The sequence below is a fragment of the Nuphar pumila genome, chromosome 1, assembly GCF_984573655.1.
Source record: "Nuphar pumila chromosome 1, dmNupPumi1.hap1.1, whole genome shotgun sequence".
Taxonomy (NCBI): domain Eukaryota; kingdom Viridiplantae; phylum Streptophyta; class Magnoliopsida; order Nymphaeales; family Nymphaeaceae; genus Nuphar; species Nuphar pumila.
In genome coordinates, this window is record NC_143249.1 from 126,979,510 (window position 1) to 127,000,774 (window position 21,265).

Sequence of the window (21,265 nt, forward strand, 5' to 3'; positions counted from 1 at the left end):
TTGTAATTTGTATTTTTACATATCTTATTACATGGTATCAGAACCATTTGGTTTCTTTGTGATCTTGGAAGATTCCTCTTAGGATCTTTCGGAAGTTCTTCTTCTCATCTCTACCTTCTTCTTCATCATGGAGCACGACTCAATAGTAGAGCTCTCCTTCAAGCTCAACGGTTCAAATTATTTGATGTGGGCATCGGCTATGAAGAACCATCTTTGTGGAAAGAAACTATGGGGCTTCGTGACGGGGACCACTCTTGAACCAACATTAAAGCTCACCATGATCGAAGGTGGTGTTGAAAAAGCTCTGGACAGTGATGACCGTATTAAAGCAATTAATGAGCATCAAACAAAGGTAGAATATTGGGAAAGTAACCACGCCAAAATTTTGGCGTGGTTCATAAACAATGTTGACATAAAGATTTGTGCCAACATTGCTAAGTTTAGAAGAGCCAATGAAGATTGGTTCTTCCTTAAAAGTATGTATACCAAAAGGATCTAGCTAGACAAATTTTTTTGTTAAGAAAAGATTAGATCTACTAAATAAGGGGACATTAGTGTCCGAGATTATTTTAGTGCCTTGTCTCTTCTTTGGGATGAACTTGCTCTTCTTGAGCCCAAGTGGGTAGCTCCGGAAGATATTGAAATGAGAAGAGAACAAATAAAAAAAAAAAATTCTTTCAATTTCTTCACGGTCTTAGACTGGATTTTGAACAAGGGCATCCCTTCTTCATAGAAGCAAGGCCTTACCTATTTAAGATGCCCTTGCCGAAGTATGCCAAGAGCACACACCTCCTGGTATGACTTATAAAAGTGATGAAATCTTGGCCGTTACTAGGCCGACATCCAATGTTAAGCCTTATAGGCCTCCCTACTTTGCAAAAAATAATGGGTTTAGAAAGGGTGTTGTATGTCACTATTGTAATGAACCAGGACATATTAAACCGGTTTGTCCTAAGCTTAAAGGAAATGTGGCATCGGTTGGTGAAAATGTTCCAAAGAAAAAAGAAGTGAACAACAATGGAGGAGACATTAAAGATGCTCTAAATCAAATTTCAGAAGCACTTCAACACCTTCTTAAGTCCTCTTCTACTTCGGGTGCCACCATTGCATCTTCCTCATTTTCTCCAGGTATGCGGATTTTGGACTCCGGTGCTTCTTTTCATATGACACCACATAAAAACATCCTTTCTAATGTCTACTCCTACCCCCACATCATCTTATGTTTCATCGGCCGATGTGACTTCTTTAAAAATTGAAAACATTGGAACACTTAATTTAAAACATTCTCAAGACTTTTTTGTTCCCAAAATAAGGGTGATTCTAAAAATCAATTTAAACTTATTTTCGGTCTCCCAAATTACCGATCATGGTTGTAAAGTCGCTTTCTCATCTAAAGTGATAGTGATTATTATTTATAGCGATTACTATGATAGCGATTATTATGTATAACGATTACTTTGATATCGATTATTGTATATACGATTAAAGTGATAGCGAGTGTGCAATGATTATTATATATAGCGATTACTGTATACAACGACGTGTAGAAGTACAAATGAGACTAATTTTGATTTGATACGAATAATATGCTATTTTGTGTTATAGGGAGGTCAGAAGAGAAGTAGAGCACTAAGTGAAAAGCTCAAAGGGCGGTGTCAATGGCCTGTAGTTCTGTCGTGGTATGGACAACTGAGTGAATATCAGAAGGACCGATTACAAAATATACGCTTCGACGACCTTCTGGACCAACATTATTTTGAAACGTGCTAGAACACCATGACCCACCTGGTCAATAAGTGGAATCATAAGACGAACACCTTTCAGTTTGATTGTTTTGAGATCACCATGACCGTAGAAGATCTGACACAGATTACGGGTCTTAAATGTCATGGAAGTGTTATCCTCGCACATGATACAAACTATAATGCAAGGGACAAGTGCACAACCCTTCTAGGAATGTCGATGGAGGACTAGGGTCAATGTATTTCTAGTGGAAGCAATTCCACATCGATGAAAGTTTCTTCTTTCCGTAATAAATGAGAAGGCTGGTCCGCTACATGTGCATCTGAAAGAGCTGACTAAGAGTTGCACGACTTTCTTTTTTATTTTTTTGGAGTTACTTTATTTTTGGATTTGTCTGGTTCGAGGTTAAGTTACATGTGGCTACAGTTCTTGGAAGACATAAATGAAGTCGAAAACTATGCATGAAGTGCTGCTATGCTCGCACACTTGTACAGTCAATTTTACCGTGCGAGTAAGGGTACAAAAACCGTCGGAGGGTTTTGGCCATTTATCTAGGTAAGTTGTAGACTAAGATCGTTGAAGGTTATAGTCTTACTAATATATTATTTTTATAGGGCTGGGCGTGAGAGCATATTGTCGCCTTGCATCCTCAGTGTGGCCATGTAATTTGTGGTTTTCCCAAGATCGGCCGGTGGGCTCCAATAAATGTCAAGGAGGATAATGCTAAGTTCATTTTAGATGGTCTACAATTAAATGAGGTAAATGGTTTAATATCGTTTACAATCGTTTTAACATTTATCATTCATTAGTATAAATCGTTGAAATGTTTAACATTCTTAAGTAATCATCGTTGCAAGATTTTGTCTTCGTTAGTACAAATTGTTATCGCATTAGCATTTAACATTCATTAATATAAATTATTCTAATGTTTAACATTTTAAAGTAATGATCGTTGCAGGATTTTGTATTCCTTAGTACAAATCGTTATCGCTTTAGCATTTAACTTTCATTAGTGTAAATCTTTGAAATGTTTATCATTCTTAAGTAATCATCGCTGCAGGATTTTGTCTTCGTTAGTACAAATTGTTATCGCATTAGCATTTAGCATTCATTAGTATAAATTGTTTTAATGTTTAACATTCTTAAATAATGATCATTGCATGATTTTGTATTTCTTATTACAAATCGTTATCGCTTTAGCATTTAACTTTCATTAGTGTAAATTGTTGAAATATTTAACATTCTTAAGTAATCATCGCTGCAGGATTTTGTCTTCGTTAGTACAAATCGTTATCACATTAACATTTAGCATTCATTAGTATAAATCGTTCTAATGTTTAACTACCTAAAAGAATTGATCGTTGTAGCATTTTGTATTCCTTAATATAAATCGTTACCGCTTTAGCATTTAACTTTCATTAGTGTAAATCTTTGAAATGTTTAGCATTCTTAAGTAATCATCGCTGTAGGATTTTGTTTTCGTTAGTACAAATTGTTATCGCATTAGCATTTAACATTCATTAGTATAAATTGTTTTATTGTTTAACATTCTTAAATAATGATCATTGCAAGATTTTGTATTTCTTAGTACAAATCGTTATCGCTTTAGCATTTAACTTTCATTAGTGTAAATAGTTGAAATATTTAGCATTCTCAAGTAATCATCGTTGCAGGATTTTGTCTTCGTCAGTACAAATCGTTATCACATTAGTATTTAGCATTCATTATTGTAAATCGTTGTAATATGTAGTATTCATTAGTGTAAATCATTTTAATACAAAGCACTCATTAGTAACAATCGTTATTATAAATTGTTTTAATATTTAACATTTATTAGCATGAATAATTATGTCTATACCTAAACCACAATATCCAATATACAGGTTGTGTGGAGACCGTATGAAGATGGAGAGGACGAGGACCAAGAGGTTGTTGCTGAGGTTGCGAGATTGTCTGGCTGCGATATATGACTGTTTAGCAAATCTGAAGTCGAGTTGCAGTATGGTAGCCAAGTTCGACTACAAGCTGGATTTGGACAATCTACCCAAAAGCAACCTGTGGAAGTGAGAAGGAAGATAAATAGTGGTGGGGCCAAGAACGTGAATTGGCATGAACGCTTCAGGAAACAATTAGATAGTTGGAACAAAGGAGGTGTTCGTTCCATAGCATATTATTATAAAGAACGAAAATATGACCCCAACTATTTCAAAAAATATTGGGAACCCATGCATCAAAATCTGGAGATTAAGAAGAAGCAACGTGAAATTAAGGTCTCTCATGTCCCCTAGCATGTTGTCACCCAACATAAAAAAATGTCAATCGTTTCCATCCGGCTACAACTATGATTCTTTTAGTTGGAGTACACGATGAGGAACGAACATAGCTCAAAAAAAAAGGTAATCTCTGCCACAAGGTTAGAGATGTTGGAGAGGGATAATAAAGAGTTACAGAAGGAGGTGCAAAATTTGGAAAGACAAATGCGGTCACAATATGGTACACTGGTAGAGATGATTACCAATGGTTTTAATAAGATCGAGAGAACCAAGAGGCCACCGAGGAAAAAGAGTCCACCAAGAAAAATAAAGAGGCATTTTGTATGTCATAGTCCATCTCAGTCGTCAAGTGCCACTGAATAAATATTATGTGATTTTTGTATCCCGATAATTATTTGTTGTAATTCTATAATTCTTTTTTACAACGTGACATTCTATAAATGTATAATTTTTTTTTTAATAAGTGTAACACACAAGTGCCACTGAACAAATCGTTGCATTATTCGGCTTTCATAAAAAAAAATTGAAGAAGCGTTTAGTGTTGTGTACTGTGGAAATTATGATTTGCTTTTATGAGTTGTCTTCCTATCATGATTTACACAATGATTGATAAAAGGCTGAAACGATTTGTACGTATGAAGGCTACATGCTATCGCGATTTGCTATCGCGATTTGCTTGATATTGATTGACTTGCAACCAGTTATAATTCTTTGTTGTAATGTAACATTCAATAATTATATAGTTCTTTTTATAAGTGATCGCGATTTGTCTTTTATTAGAAGTGTTCTATCACGATCTGTACAACTACGGACATAAAGCAGAAACGATTTGTCCTATCGTGATTTGTGTTTATGAGCTTTATCTATGTGAACGATATGTTCTATCGCGATTTACACAATGACTGATTCATAAAAAGAGAAAAAAATAATAAACAAATCGAAACGATGTTTAGACTTAGTAAAGTACAAATCGAGGTAACTTCAATGATACAAATTGAGGTAACTTCATAAATACAAATCAACATTATTCATAAAGACAAACAAAGACATATCATTATCACGGTAACTTCGTAACTATAAATTAACGTGATTTATAACCATATTTATTTACAAAAAATTATGAGTATTTAGTTACAATACATCATGACTAATGGTTTGACTTAGAAACAATACATGACCATCATCATAAAAAAAATAAACATCATCATCAGCAGCATCACACCTACGTCCAAATAGTGATGTGCTTCGAATGCAATCCAGGTGCGCATGAAATCCAGCTTGCTAGTGCAGAAAGCTTCGAGGCTGAGTTGACGAAGCTGCAGAAGGTATGAGATCCCAATAGACAGAGAAGATGGAGCATGCAAGACTGTAGCATATTTGTCATGAAGTATATCGAAGACCAGTCAGCGGAGCTGATTGGGCAAGGCCATAGGAGGGGCGATCTATATTTTATGAATTTTTTGATTCTACCATCCAAGTCATTTTGTAATTTTGTAAATATCAAAAGTATTGAAGTGTGACACAAGAGACTTGGTCACCCGAATTTTTCGAAGATGTATCTTTTCTCCTTTTTGGGAAATACTTGTAATGAAAAAGTCATGACTTGTAAAGATTGCATCTTTGGTAAATTAAAAGCTATGTCATTTCCTCAACGAAGTTTTGTCTCCACATGGCCGTTTGAATTGGTCCATTCCGATGTATGGGGTCCTTCTCCTGTCATATCGAAGGAAGGTTTTTCATATTATGTAATTTTTGTGGATGATTTCACTAGATACACATGGATCTACTTTCTAAATCGAAAATTCGATGTGTTTTCCTTCTTTAAAGAATTTCATGCAATAATTAAGAATCAATTTTTAAGTAATCTATCTATTCTAAGATCGGATTCGAGAGGAGAATATATGTCAAATGAATTTCAAACTTATTTACGACAAAATGAGATTTGTCATCAAAGATCTTGTTCCAATACTCCGCAACAAAATGGCCTAGCTGAAAGAAAATATAGACATATAATAGAAACAACTAGAACTCTTGATTTATAAAAATATTCCAAAATCATTTTTGGCCGAAGCCATTTTAACTTCAACATATCTAATTAATAAAACTCCTTCATCATCTCTAAAGAATGTTTCTCCTTTTGAAAAAACTTTATAACATGTCTTCGGATTTCAAAAGACCAAGATTTTTTTGTTGCAAATGTTATGTTCTTACCCACAAGAATGATAAGTTTTCTCCAAAAGCTATTGAGTGTGTCTTCTTAGGATACGGTGAAAAACAAAAAGGATATCAATGTTTTGACTTATCAAATAATAAATTTTATATTTCAAAAGATGTTACCTTTCTTGAAGAAGAAAATGGTTTTGCAAATGATGAACCTAAAGACAACATTGATTACTTCTTATTTGATTTACTACCCCGAAAAGATGAATCGAATCCTATTGAGACTTTTGAGTCTCTCAATGATGTTGTAAATCATAATGAACAATTTTTTAACAATGAAAAAAATGATTCACATGAAAATGTAGATGAACATGTAACAAATAATACACAAGTTTATACTAGAAGAAATGAAAGTATTCAACCATGTGCCTTGGACAAATTCTCTCAAAATACGTCTTTAGAAGAATCTTCACAAAGAAGGTCAAATCATATCTCTAAAGCACCAAATTGATTTGTATCTTATGAATCTTTTTCACCAAATTTTAGAGCTTGTTTGTTAGCTCTTCACTCTTTTTATGAACCATCTCATTATAATGATGCTAAGCAATATGCTTATTGGAATGAAGCCATGGAGCATGAACTTAATGTACTTAAGAAAGCTCAAACTTAGGAAATAGTTAATCCTTTATAAGGAAAGAAACTTATAGGACGTATATGAGTTTTTAAGGTAAAAACTAAAAGTGATGGCTCTTTAGAAAAATATAAGACTAGACTGGTAGTCAAAGGATATGCTCAAGAGTATGGGGTAGATTATGATGAGACGTTTGCCCTGGTTACTTGGATGACAAGTGTTCGAGCCCTCATTGCAATTGCATCTATTAAAAAATAACATATTTATCAACTTGATGTTAAAAATGCCTTTTTAAATGGAGATCTTGGTGAAGAGGTTTATATGGATCCTCCTCCTGGTAATATTTTCATTTTTTCAAGTATGCAATCTTTGCATAAAAATTCCTTTTGATTTCTTTTAAGAAATGAAAATAACTATAACTTTGACTTGCTTGGATATCCTAATTTCTTATTCCAAGTTTCTCTATCTTTATTTTCAACATGATTACAAAAAGATTTTTTTGGCAAACATAAAGAGTCCATGAAATAAAGATCCTCTCTCCTATAGCCTCGCCCAATAAGGTTCTCTGACTGGAGATTGTGCCCCCAACAATCACTAGGTGAGAAAACGATCCTTTATCCATGGTCCGATATTTGTGAAACTGAAAACAAATTTAAATTTAGTTTGGGTACTATAACATTTGGAATATGAAAGTTTTGAACATTTTTAGAAAACTCTTTTAAGGTTCCCAAGCTTTTAATCTTAACAGATGTTCCGTCGACTGTAGAAACATAAGAATCATTTGAGTTTGATTGACATTCGGATAGAGAGAATTCATTTGGGGTCATATGAAAAGAAGCTCTCGAATCTATAATCCATGGACTTACCGGGATCAGAATGAGTAGACATCACGACACTAGAGAGAGGAGGCATTTCCCTTGACAAGTGGTTGTAGAGCCTTCACCAATTGAGAGAGCTACATTGATCCAATGCTTTGGGAGCCATCATCATCACTCTTCTCGGGAGGAGGAGCTATAAAAGCCACTTTTCTTTTCGTCTCTCCTTCTCTTTGGGCAAAACAGTTTGATGTGTTCGAACTCGCTAAAAAAATAACAAATGATCTTCTTATTCTCTTAGCCACTAGAAGATCTCCTAAAGTGTGGTGGCTTATAAGTACGAGTGTTAGAAACTTAGAACCCGGCCTGACATAGCCAAGACCTAATCCTCATTCTTGGAAGTGCTCTTCTTTTGCTTATTTTCTTCTGTATTTAACATTTCCACAATAGAGGGGATACTTCCTCTATGTAGAAAAGTAGACTTGGTGGCCTGAAACTCGGGTTTAAGTCCATTGATAAATTGGTAAAAATGCCCCGCTTTTACTTGCTTTTTTCGAAACTCTATGTCCAATGGATAATGTCATTTAGGTTCAAGTAACACTAGTTCATCCCAAAGAAGAGTAAGAGCATACTCACGAATGCTCATGTCTCCTTGGGTTATGATCTTCACTTTGTCTTGTAGATTGCAAACATGTGTAATATCTTTGAGAGAATACATGTCTTAGAGGTACTTTCATGTATTATTTGCATACTTAAATTTTGCCAAACTTGCACACTTTTTTATGTTTACGCTATTAATAAGCCAAGACATAATCTTTGAGTGCCCCATCTTCCACTCCTTTCATTTTTCCTCGTAATCGACAATGGTTGTGTTCTCCTTTTCTTGTAGAGCTACCTCCTTTCCATTGTCAGTCAGTGTGAGGATTAGCTTTTTGATCATTGTCTGATCCATCCACCAAACCCCACAAACCCTTTTCCCAAATTTGATGTTTTATGATAGATGCCCACATCATGTAGTTGGAGTCATCATGCTTGATCGGAATGGTGACAAAAGTTTCCTTGTCCTCCATTGAAGAGCAACAAGAGGTAGAGGAGAGAGAGATGTGAGAGAAGTGAGGAAGATGGAGTATCAAGACACACGATCACTATGACCTCACAAACACGAGATCATCACGAACTCACGATCACACAAACTCTTGATCGCCAAGGCCACAAGCACCAAAAGCTCAAGCCTCTGATACCATGTAATGAAGTAGAGAGATTGTCTACACACCCTCAAAAGGGTACGGACACAAGCCACTAAGGGCATACAATCACAAGCCACTAAGAGCATAATAGAGCACTAGAAAACACTTAAAAATTTAATATTTTATTAGAGGTAAAATGCACAAAGAATTTGTATTTTTGAGAAGGGGCTTTGCCCCATTCATATACAAAGGAGAGGGATATAGTCCACTAAGGGCACAATAGAGCGCTTAGAAAACACTTAAAAAATAAATATTTTTTTAGAAGTAAAATGCATAAAGAATGCATATTTTTGATAACGGGCTTTGCCCCGTTCATATACAAAGGAGAGGGATATAGTTGTTGGACTCTATAAGGACCAACTTCTCTTGGTTATAAAAGGGGAGAAAGACAAAAGAAAGTTCGTATGCTGAGGTGCATATTACCCATGACACAAGACAAGAGAGACCTATCTATCTATGGCATATAGTCTATCACATAGCAAGCACCTATTATATCCTAGCACTGTTATTGTTTCGGACCGCCATGTTTTTCACTTTTTTGTTTCTCATGTACATACCTCTTTGGCACTCTCGAGTGCCCTAAAAGGCCTTACGGCTTAAGAACCCCGTGTATTTAAACCCTCTCTTCTCATCTTGATGTACTTTGCTTTTAAGTATCTATAAAGAAGCTTTGTGCATCCTTGCCTCTTTGCTCTCTTTGTGATTGTGCATGCGCGTACTCTTGCTTTTGCTCGTGCGTGTTGTGAGTTGCTTGTGTGCTTAAAAGGTTTGCTTTCAGTGTTTGCGATTATCCGAAGCTATGTCACGGGGGCTTTCGCTTCTAAGCCCGTGACAAGTTGGTACCAGATCCTTGTCGACATTGAGATTGACAATGGCGTCGAAGAAGAATGTCATGACTCCTTTAGGCAGTATGGTTTCTCCTTAAGAAGACTTCATGGCCGATGATCGAGTGTCAACCATCTCGCTTGATGTTGTCGAGCTGACTGGGACAATGACCAATATGGAGAAATTGGTCAATGAGACTTGTGCTGCTTTTAAGGATCTCAACATAGAGATCAAGACGACGGTAGAGGGGGTGGAAGACTCTTTGGAAAGTCTTGCCACTAGATTTGGTTATTCGGTGGAGGACCTTGCCACCAAATTTGATGATCTGCTGGGTTAGTTCAACATCATGGCTGCTGAATTGGATGTTGTCCGATAGAAGAATGATCAATTGGAGCGGTAGTTGAGGACTGCCCCAGCTGGCAGCGCTGCAGTGTACATGGATAGGCCACGTTACAGGCTACTTGAACCCACAAAGTATAAGGGCATGCAGGACTCAAAGGATATCGAGAACTTTATCTACGAAATGGATCAGTTCTTGAAAGCTGCGAGAATAGAGGAAGACACAGATAGGCTGCGGACCGCAACAATGTACTTTGCGGATGAAGCGACTCTATGGTGGAGACGTCGCTTGGGTGATGTTCGACGTCGGTTGATTGCTATAGTCTTGTGGGAGGACCTCAAAAAGGAATTACAAGACTACTTTTTGCCTAAAAATCAAGAGAAAATTGCCCACAAAAGGTTGCTGACATTGAAACAGACAGGGTCAGTGCATGAATATGTCAATGCATTCTCTTCGATAATGCTGGAAGTCAAGAGAATGGATGATCATGATCGATTGTTCTATTTCAGTAACGGGTTGCAAGGATGGGCATACACAGAACTCATTCGACATGATCCTTCAATGCTTGTTGAAGCGCTAGTGGTTGCAGAGATGCTTGCCGAGCTTGATAGGAACACCACAACATTTCAAGGCAGACAACAAGAAAATGACCGTAATAATCGAAGGGACAATTGAAGGAACGAACATGTGCAAAATGCTTGCCGTGGTAACCAGTAGAATCAATGCCGACAGGATGGCCAAAATAATAATCAGAACATGAATAACTTTCAGGGCGACAACTAGCGTCTCCATGATTGCCGTATTTACCATGGTGATCAATGGGCCGATACATGTCTCAACAGGAATAAAGATAACCACGCACCTTGAACTGCGAATGCCGTTCAGGGTGAGAAAGTTCATCAACCTGCAAAGACGCCAATAGTTAGTGCAATGTAGATGATGAATGCAGTGAATGTGACAGCTACTATAAAACCGGTCGTATGCAAAGAACTGATGTGATGTACTTGGAACTTCTACTCAACGGAAGACTCACCAAGGCATTGGTAGACACAGGTGCCACTTATAATTTCATCTCGCGTGAAGAGGCAAAACGGTTGGGACTATAGTGGAAAAAGAATGAGAGTCACATGAAAGCGATTAACTCGGAAGTCAGGGCCATCTACGGTATTGTTTGTGATGTGCCAGTGTGGATCCATAACTGGTCAGGAAGGATCACGTTATCAGTCACACTTATGGATGATTTCAAAGTCATCATTGGGATGAAATTCTTGAGAAGCAACAAGGTAGTGCCGATGCCTCACCTCAACGTTGTCAGCTTTAAGAGTGAGAAAGCGCTTGGTGTTCGCGCTCTAGTTGAACAGAGGCATGAAAAGTGAGGATGAGACTTTTATTGTCACAATCCGTGCCACAGATGAAGCGGGAGAATCCGTTGATGTCCCAGGAGTCTTAGTGCCCGTATAGGAGGAGTTCGATGATGTTATGCCTGCTGAACTGCCGAAGAAGCTACTTCTGAGGCATGAGGTAGACCACCGGATTGAGCTAGTGTCGGGTGCACAACCACCTGTAATGACTCCCTATTGTATGGCAATTCCTGAGCTGCAAAAATTATGCAAGCAATTGGATGACATGCTCGAAACAAGAATCATCTAACCATCCAAAGCTCTCTTTGGAGCGCTCGTGCTGTTTCAGGCAAAGCACGATGGGTTGAAGCGTCTGTGCGTCGACTATAGGGCACTGAATAAAATGACTGTGAAGAACAAGTATCCTCTTCTTTTGATCGCAGACTTGTTTGATCAGCTTGAAAAGGCAAAGGTCTTCTCTAAGTTGGACCTGAGATCGGGCTACTGCATGTCAGAGTTGCGGAAGGGGACCAGCCAAAAACTACTTGCATAACGCGATATGGGTGTTTAAATTCCTTGTTATGCCCTTTGGTTGACGAACACGCCCTCCTCCTTCTCAACCCTAATGAACAAAATTTTCTACCCACACCTTGACAAGTTTGCCGTTGTGTACTTTGACGACATAGTGGTGTACAACGATTCTATCGAGCAACATGTTCGACACATTTAGATTGTGTTTCAGACTCTGAAGGACCACGAGCTGTATGTCAAGCTGGAGAAGTGTCTATTTGGTTAGAAGGAAGTTCACTTCCTTAGCCATATTGTGGGAGGAGGCACATTGAAGATGGACCATAAGAAGATTGAGGCTATTCAAGCTTGGGAACCACCTTCTAAGGTTCCTGAATTACGCTCTTTCTTGGGGCTTGCGAATTACTATCGGCGCTTCATCAATGGATATTTGCACATCGTTGCTGCGCTCACAGATCTGCTGAAGAAAGACAAACCATGGCTATAGTCTGGTGCATGCCGGAAGGCTTTTGATGCGTTGAAGCGCCCTGACAGAGGAACCAGTGCTAAAGTTGCCCGACTGTCGGCAACCATTTGAAGTGTAGACTGATGCGTCTGACTTCGCAATCAGATGGGTGTTTATCCAGGAAGGACATCACATTGCATTTGAGAGCAGAAAGCTAAATGACGCCAAACGTCGATACACTGTGCACGAACGCGAAATGTTGGCGGTCGTGCATTGTCTCCACACATGGAGATGTAAGAAAGTATGCAGAAAGGTATAACAAGAATGCTTAATGCATTCACACGGTCCAATGAATGGACAAGCACGTCCACTAACGGACAACACAAGAAGCCTTCAAAGAGGCAACACAAAAAATATATGAACTTTTTTAAATGAGGGCTTGAAAAGCCATAGAAATACATGGGGTAGAGACCCCTATTTATACAAGAAATGATGGTTGAAAAAGGGGAGCCATTGGGGGCTCCCTCATAGAGATGTTGGGAGCCCCCAACGGTCACATTTGTGACCGTTGGGGCCCTAACGACTTTATGTGGGGCCCCTTATACGTGAATCCCTATTCAATATAAAAAAGCAAAACAAAAACAAAAGAATTAAAAAGAATTATTTAAATAAAATAGTTGTTTCTAAAAACAACTATATAAAATGACAAAAATACCCCTATCAGGTATTTCACACACACACACACATATATATATATATACATTTTATAAGTATATATACGTGAGTACATATATTTTAACACTCTCCCTCAAACTTTACGTGGGGAAGACGAAAAGTTTGAAGATACAAAAGAAGGCTTCCAAGTCTTCAAGTGTCTTCAAGAAAAATCTGTCATCTTTATGACATCGCATCAAATTTTTTCAAATATAAGTCTTCGAAAATGCCTTTATTGGTGATCATCCCCAAGTACCTTCATTGGTTGTATCCATGATGTATCGAAGGTACCACATCTTAACGACCCTGTATAAAAAGAACAAACCAAAAGAAGACTCCAAGTATATAAGAAAAATATTTTAGCTCAAGAATTGCAAAAAATTTAACAACAATATATTGTAAAGCAAGAATAACATGGTTTAAACAAAATAGTAATAACTTTTTGAATCATTAAATATTAAAAAAGACAAGAGGAACATCCCTCAAGGATGAGATTAAATCATAATCAACATATTTTTCAAGAACCCATGACATTGATTATAAGAAGATTTGATTATTTAAAGGAGATATGATTCATTAAGAAAAGATGCACAATTATGCATAAAAATTATCTTAAATGAAATGATGGTCTTCCAAAAGGCATACAAATCTCTCAAAAGAATGTCCATTAAAGACACTTCAAACAAATCCCATAAGAGTATAAGTGGAAGAGCACAAAAAATAAGTAAATCTTTATTTATGATTTTTTTTTAAGAAGTAATTGAATATGCATTATGTGAAAATGTCATCAAGACTAAAAGAACATCAAGTTTGAAAGATGACTTTAATGTGAAAATATCTTCAATAAGATCAAGTCCAAAGATGACTTGATTAACCCACAAGAATCACAAGGAGTCTAAGTGTACAAAGGCACAACGAAATACTCACAAAGGAGTGCAAATATAAGGAAGTCTTCAAATAGACCATATGCATAACAACACTAAGTTTTCAATGTGTGAAGTGTGAACAAAGGTGAAAAATAAATAATCTTTATTAAAAGAAGAAGAGCAAAAGCTCCATGCATTATAGACGTCTTTAAAGAGACAATGTGCATGCAAGCACTAATTCCTCATAAAGGGATGTACACACGGGTATACGAAAGAGACTACACATTATATAGTTAAAGCATATTCAAATCAATAATGAAGAGCCAATTAATTTTATTAATAAAAGATGAGTTAATAATGACTCACACATCTTAGAGTGAAATATTGGAAAAATATAAAATCCCACTAGAAAGCCGAACACCACAAGCACTTAATGTGCAAAATTCACAAATCCATTATAGGGTAAATGCCAAAAGGTCACAGTGATTTTCAAATATGTATATTATTAATGAACTTTTATCGATAAATATTTTTCTATGCAAGAAAGAAACAAGTAGTAAAGATTAAAAAATCATTACAGAATTAATAAGAAATCCCATATGATAAATGAAATTATATATGCAAATCAAAACCAAATTAAGAATTCTCATAATTATAGAATTTTGCAATTCTCAACAATAGTTCATTTAGTACAAACAATCACCTCATTAGACATCCAAAACCTACAAATTAAGTGTATAAGCGACTAAAACAAAAACATAAATATAATGTCACTAAAGGGTCAAAGACACACACGAAGGTGTGAAAAAATACCTCTTGTCTACATATAATGATACTTGAAATGAGTGTATCAGCGACTAGAACAAGAGTACAAAAACCAACCATGAGCTCAAAATCACACTTGACAGTATGAATAAACATCTCTTGTCTACATATAATGACACTCAAAATCAAGTATGTTCAGTGACTAGAACAAGAGTATAAAGCCGACAATGGGCTAAAAGCACACACGAAGGTGTGGCAAAACATCTCTTGTCTACATATAATGACACTTAAAACAAGTGTATCAACTACTAAAGCAAGAACAAACAACCAACAATGGGCTAAAAGCACACACAAATGTGTGAACAAACAATTCTTGTCTACATATGATGACACTTAGGTAAGAAGCATAAAATGAGAAAACACTTGAGGAAAGAAAACTTATAATGGAAATACAATTAAAAAATATCATTTTTTCAATATATCTAGAAACACTATGGTCTCAAAAGTTAGACATCCATCATAGGTACACATAATTAAGAGCATCCATAATAAAATCAATGACTAAGGAACAAATGAGTGATACCACACACTCACAATCAGATATCACATAACATGTCTTTTAGAGTCAAACTACAAGTTGACAATCTCAAAAGACATAACACAAGGTGCACATAATTCACCCCAACAAACATCTCTGTAATAATAACAAGGCTAAGAAAATTGATGCATTATATAAAGTTTGTGATGGACAATACAAATGCCATAAAAAGACAATAAATGTTTAGAGAAATCATTTTCCAAATATGTGATTTTATAAAGAGAGCCGATTTGAAAAGTCAAATCAAAGATCCAATAATGGTAGATAATCAATCTTAGAAAAAGCACAATCATATGTACAACATGTCTTACGACAACAATAAACACGGATCATGCTTAACATAGTCAATTCTTCAAAAAAAGTTATTTACAACAAAAAATCTATTATGCAACAACATGAAATATTAAGCAAATACTGCATATGAAGTTTTTATATCATGTAAGAAGAGGAAGCTCACAAAAGATCTTTCTCAATGAACACAATGGTTCATACAACACACTCATAACAACCGAACTATTCAAAAAAAGGCACACACAAAAGAGAGAAAATATATCTCATTAAAGTAGGATAAAACCCACACAAGTTTTTAGAAGGACCTTTTATAACACAATTATTACCAATCATTTATCGATAATGTAATCTATTTAGAGAAAATTAAGTTACCATTATAAAATGCATTCAAAACATTCAAACAAAACAAACTAGAGATGAAAAAAATCTAGGATCATTCTCAAGCATTATCAATCGAGAATGTTTTTCAAAGAATTAGTTTTTTATTATGAGGAAAACATCTTAACATTATCAATTGTAATGAGATATGTAAAAATACACATTACAAAAAGATAACACAAGCAAGTTTAACAAAGAACCAAAGCATATGTATAAATAAAATAAACAATATGAGAGACCAAGTGCATACATTCTCATAGAAAAAACACTCATGCAATTATTAAAGCCACGTCTCATAAAATAAACTTGCTTTCAATCAAGTTTAAGCATATACGCAAGTGATAGATGTATATAAAATTTTACATTTTTAAGCATGTAATGAGTCAACAGTTTCAAACATGAACATGCATGTCTATCACAGAGTTACTGGAAGCTTCTTAGATAGGTGGGAAGCTCGCTTCCTGGAAACTCGATACTCCTCGCTTCCGAAACTTGATGAGAACCTCGATTCCCCCACGCTTCTCCTATGCTTTCCACATGCTTCATTTCTTTTTATTATATGTTCTCTTACTCAACTTTTCATGCTTTTTATGTGTTTTCTCAGACTCTTCTCATTCACTTCCATGTGCTTTCGCTAAATTGGTAATCATCTTTAGATTTTGTTAAAAATTTAATTCTTACACTAAAAAATCATGAAATTTAATATTAGTCACTTTTATTTTAGCTTTTATTTGTGTTTTATTTTGATTCTCATTCGATTCTTATATATATATTTTTTATTCCTCGCTTCCCACTTTCTATATATTTTAAAATGCATCGCTTCTCGCTTCCGCCCCGTATCGTTTCCTGCTTCCGCTTCTTAGTCTGGCAACCTTGGTCTATCAAGGATGCAATACAAATTGTAGTTGACGATTATCATATATATATATATGTGTGTGAAATGCAAGTTCAAGCAAGATGATATTTTGTGAATTTATCAAATTATGTTAAGGTAAGAATATGACTGACGAACCATCTAGAATCAATAATTTATGATTATATATATATATATATATATATATATATATATATATATATATATATATATATATGAGATATTTTCAAAAAAAGCTTCAAGATTTAAACATGATACATATATCTAGTTTCATTAAAACAAGTTCCACGATGATTAAAATATTATTTTAAAAATTTCAAAAAACATATATTTTGTTTTTATTTCAACCATAAAATATATGTATATATATATGATTACATATATATAAAATGATAAATAAAAACAAGTGTTTTTCTCATGCGTAATGCATGGGCTAAATACTTGAAAAATGTCAAAGTACATGTTAAGTAACTCCAAGGAGAAGAGAGAAAGATAAGAGGTAACAAATATTTAACCACTTTTTCAAATTTTTGAATATCATGCTTCCCGATGCACCGAAGGACTAGCTTGATTACAACCGAGCTTTGATACCATGTAAGAAAGTATGCAAAAAGGTATAACAAGAATGCTTAATGCATTCACACGGTCCAATGAATGAACAAGCACAAACCCACAATGGGAAATATAGAAATAGTCCACTAAGGGACAACACAAGAAGCCTTCAAAGAGGCAACAAAAAAAATATATATATATGAACTTTTTTAAATGAGGGCTTGAAAAGCCATAGAAATACATGGGGTAGAGACCCCTATTTATACAAGAAATGAGGGCTGAAAAAGGGGAGCCATTGGGGGCTCCCCATAGAGACGTTGGGAGCCCCCAACGACTCTATGTGGGGCCCCTTATGCATGAATCCCTATTCAATATAAAAAACAAGAACAAAAACAAAAATAAAAGAATTAAAAAGAATTATTTAAATAAAATAGTTGTTTCTAAAAACAACTATATAAAATAACAAAAATACCCCTATCGGGTATTTCACACACACACACATATATATATATACATTTTATAAGTATATATATGTGAGTACATATATTTTAACATGAGACACTATCTTTTTGGGGTTGCAATTCATTATGCGCACTGACAACGTTGCGACAAGCTACTTTTAGACTCAGAAGAAGTTAAGTCTAAGGCAAGCGCACTTATAGGATTTCCTGACAGAATTTGATATGGTCATCGAGTACAAGCCTGATAGGACCAATGTTGTTGCTGACGCCTTGAGTCGAAAGGCGAAACTTGCAGCTTTGTTCGCTTGGGACGACAATGTGAGCCAACTGACGAGCGATCTTCTCGAGCAAGTTCGAGAAGCCTTAAAGAGTGATGCGATGACTCAACAACTGATCACATTGGTAAAAGAAGGAAAGATAAGGATTTTGGTTGGAGGATGATTTGCTCTACTCAGTGGGAGTCCGTCTATATATCCCATGACAGGATAGTCTACGAAGACGCTTCATACATGAGTGCCATGATACCACTTGGGTGGGTCACCCAGGACAACAGAGAACGTTGGCATTGTTGGAACGCGTATTTTACTGGTCACAGATGCGCGACGATGTGGATGCTTATGTGCAAACTTGCTTGATTTGCCAACAAGACAAGCCCATCAATCAGAAACCCGATGGACTACTGGAGCCCCTACGACCTACCAATGTCGAGTCATCCGTGAGAGTGTATAACCATGGATTTCATTGTGAGCTTGCCAAAAGCTCAAGGTTGTAGTTCTATCTATGTGATTGTGGACAGGTTTTCGAAGTATGCTATTTTCGTGTCAGCTCCTGCCACTTATTCAGCTGCCGATTCTGCTAAGTTGTTCGTGCGGAATGTAGCTAAGCATTGGGGAATCCCGGAGAGCATTGTCAGTGATTGTGATGCCCGCTTCACTCGCAAGTTTTGGCGAGAAGTGTTTTGCTTGATTGGGATAAACTTACACTTCAACACAAGCTTCCACCCCCAAACCGACGGACAAACGGAGAGGATCAATGACTTGGAGGAATATCTATGGCACTTTGTTAGTGCCAATCAAAGGGATTTGGTTGATTTACTTGATGCGACTCAATTCTGCTACAACCTCCAAAAGAGCGAGTCATCAGGCCATACTACATTCGAAGTTGCAACCAGACAATAGCTGCAGACTCTGCACTCCCTTGCTGCGCGAGGACGTGGCAAAGCACCTTATGCATACCAATTCGTCAGGAGCTGACAAGATCAGACAGAGTTAGCAAAGGCGTATTTGAACAAGGTGACTAAGCGCATGAAGAAATGGGCAGATGAGAAGAGTCAACCAGCATAATTTCGTGTTGGAGACAAGGTATCGGTGAAGCTCTTTCTCGATCGCAAAGCTATATTTCGAGACCACCATCGAGGCCTTATTCGTAAGTATGACAACCCCTTCACCATTATCAAGCGCGTGAAAAACTTGGCATACGGCTGAACTTACCAGCAAACTTTCAAGTGCATCCGGTATTCCACATATACAACCTGAAGTCGTTCTACGAAGACGAAGGAGACCCTCAACGGAGCATGCCTCAACGTGCTCCCATTCCGCAGCGTGCACCCTCAACGGTCAACACCCCAGGTAGAGAACTGAAAACCATCATCAACCATTCTAACAACTACCTTGAGGAAGTAAAAAAGTACTTAGTGCAGTGGAAGGGATTGCCAGAATGTTTAGCCACTTGGGAGAAGGCCACCAGCATGTTTCAACATCGACAACTTGTAGAGGACTACCATAAACAATTGGCATCGAGGATGACGCCAACTTAGGTGGAGGGGCGTGTTCTAGACTACCATGTTTTTCACCTTTTTGTTTATGATGTATATACCTCTTTGGCACTCTCGAGTGCCCCAAAAGGCCTTATGACTTAAGAACCCCGTGTATTCGGACCCCCTCTTCTCCTCTTGATGTACTTTGCTTTCAAGTATCTATAAAGAAGCTTTTTGCATCCTTGCTCTCTTTGTGATTGTGCATGCGCGTACTCTTGCTTCCGCTCATGCGCGTGTGTTGTGAGTTGCTTGTGCGCTTAAAAGGCCTACTTTCGGTGATTGCGATTACCCAAAGCTTCGTCGTGGGGACCTTCACTTCTAAGCCCATGACAGTTATTGTCACGGGCTTAGAAGCGAAGGAATTTTATGCCCGTGACAGTTATATACATAATATATAATGTATACACAAGCATATACATATACATATTTAAATGTACAAGTATTCATACATACGTATGTATATACATACATGAACATATTAACAATCACCTACTGGAAAATTGCTTACCTGTATGGTCTATAATCTTGAAATGTAACCTGCTGAAAAGAACATCCAGGCAGTCGCCATTATTATATCTTTTGAAATAAGCATGTTCAAACTAGCATTCCCTGTTCTATGTTTGACGACATTTTCCGTGTTGTCCATGAAGAGATACATTCCAGTATTTGTAAAGAAATGTAATGTAATCAAATGCATGTTGGATATGTCAATCTGTTAATGATACTTCTGTACGATCAGTTCTTGCCTAATGGAATTGCAAATCAAGACAAAAATGAAACAATTGGGTGCATGTTGTCAGATATTATTCTCAACCAGCATATCATGCTTACAAGGTTACTTATTTTGTTTGTGAGCTTGAAACAGCTGGAGATACATTTGGACGCAGCTCTCACGAACCAAAATACAAGATTGCATTTCATTCATTGGAGTTTCCTTTTCAACCTGTGAGTTCCATTGATTAATTCTGTGTATGCACACACACGCTCACACACACACACACACATGCACACACATGTACAAATACATGCAGGCACACACACTCTTTTCCAGTTAAGTTCATTTCTTCTTTGAATGCTATCAAAGTTATGATCATCATTCTAATTGCAGACATTTCTGTTAATTCCAATTAATCTTCCTAATTGCAGCCTGGTTTCTATGTCATTGTCAGCAACCTTGCTGGTTTAACCTGTGGCTTGCCTGTGTTAATTCAAGTCTGACATAAAATGAGTCTATCCATCCAGTTGTCTGTATTTATCCAGTCATGACTTGGATGAGCCGTTCGGTTGTCCTGTAAATGAAAAGCCAACAATGGCATCCCTATATGTGAGAGTGACATTTTAGAATAATTTACAAGTGTAACATTATGCATGAATACTTACACAACACATAGGTCTTCAATACCTTATTTCTCGATATATTATACCATAAAATTTTTATTTTGCAACTTTCTGAAATTCTTATTTTCCATTTTGTATTAGACCAATAGATATTTTGTTAGCCAAGTTACTGAGTAGAGCCTGTCGATGGCATGAATCATGAACTAACTGATTTGTAAGAGTTGTCACTGTTGCTAAGAAAGCTATAGACTGTCTTTTTATAAGC

The 21,265-nt window shown here is 36.5% G+C and overlaps 1 protein-coding gene across 4 annotated transcripts in view; it reads left to right on the plus strand.

Annotated features, from left to right (window-relative positions):
• Positions 1-21,265, plus strand: part of OS9 (ER lectin-like protein) — a 69,951-nt gene that overhangs the window by 12,347 nt on the left and 36,339 nt on the right. For all 4 annotated transcript variants that reach the window (XM_089998718.1, XM_089998709.1, XM_089998736.1 and 1 more), the window contains exon 2: positions 20,528-20,607. In XM_089998718.1, coding sequence (XP_089854844.1) covers positions 20,528-20,607 — 80 coding nt within the window. The remainder of the gene's footprint in view (positions 1-20,527; positions 20,608-21,265) is intronic.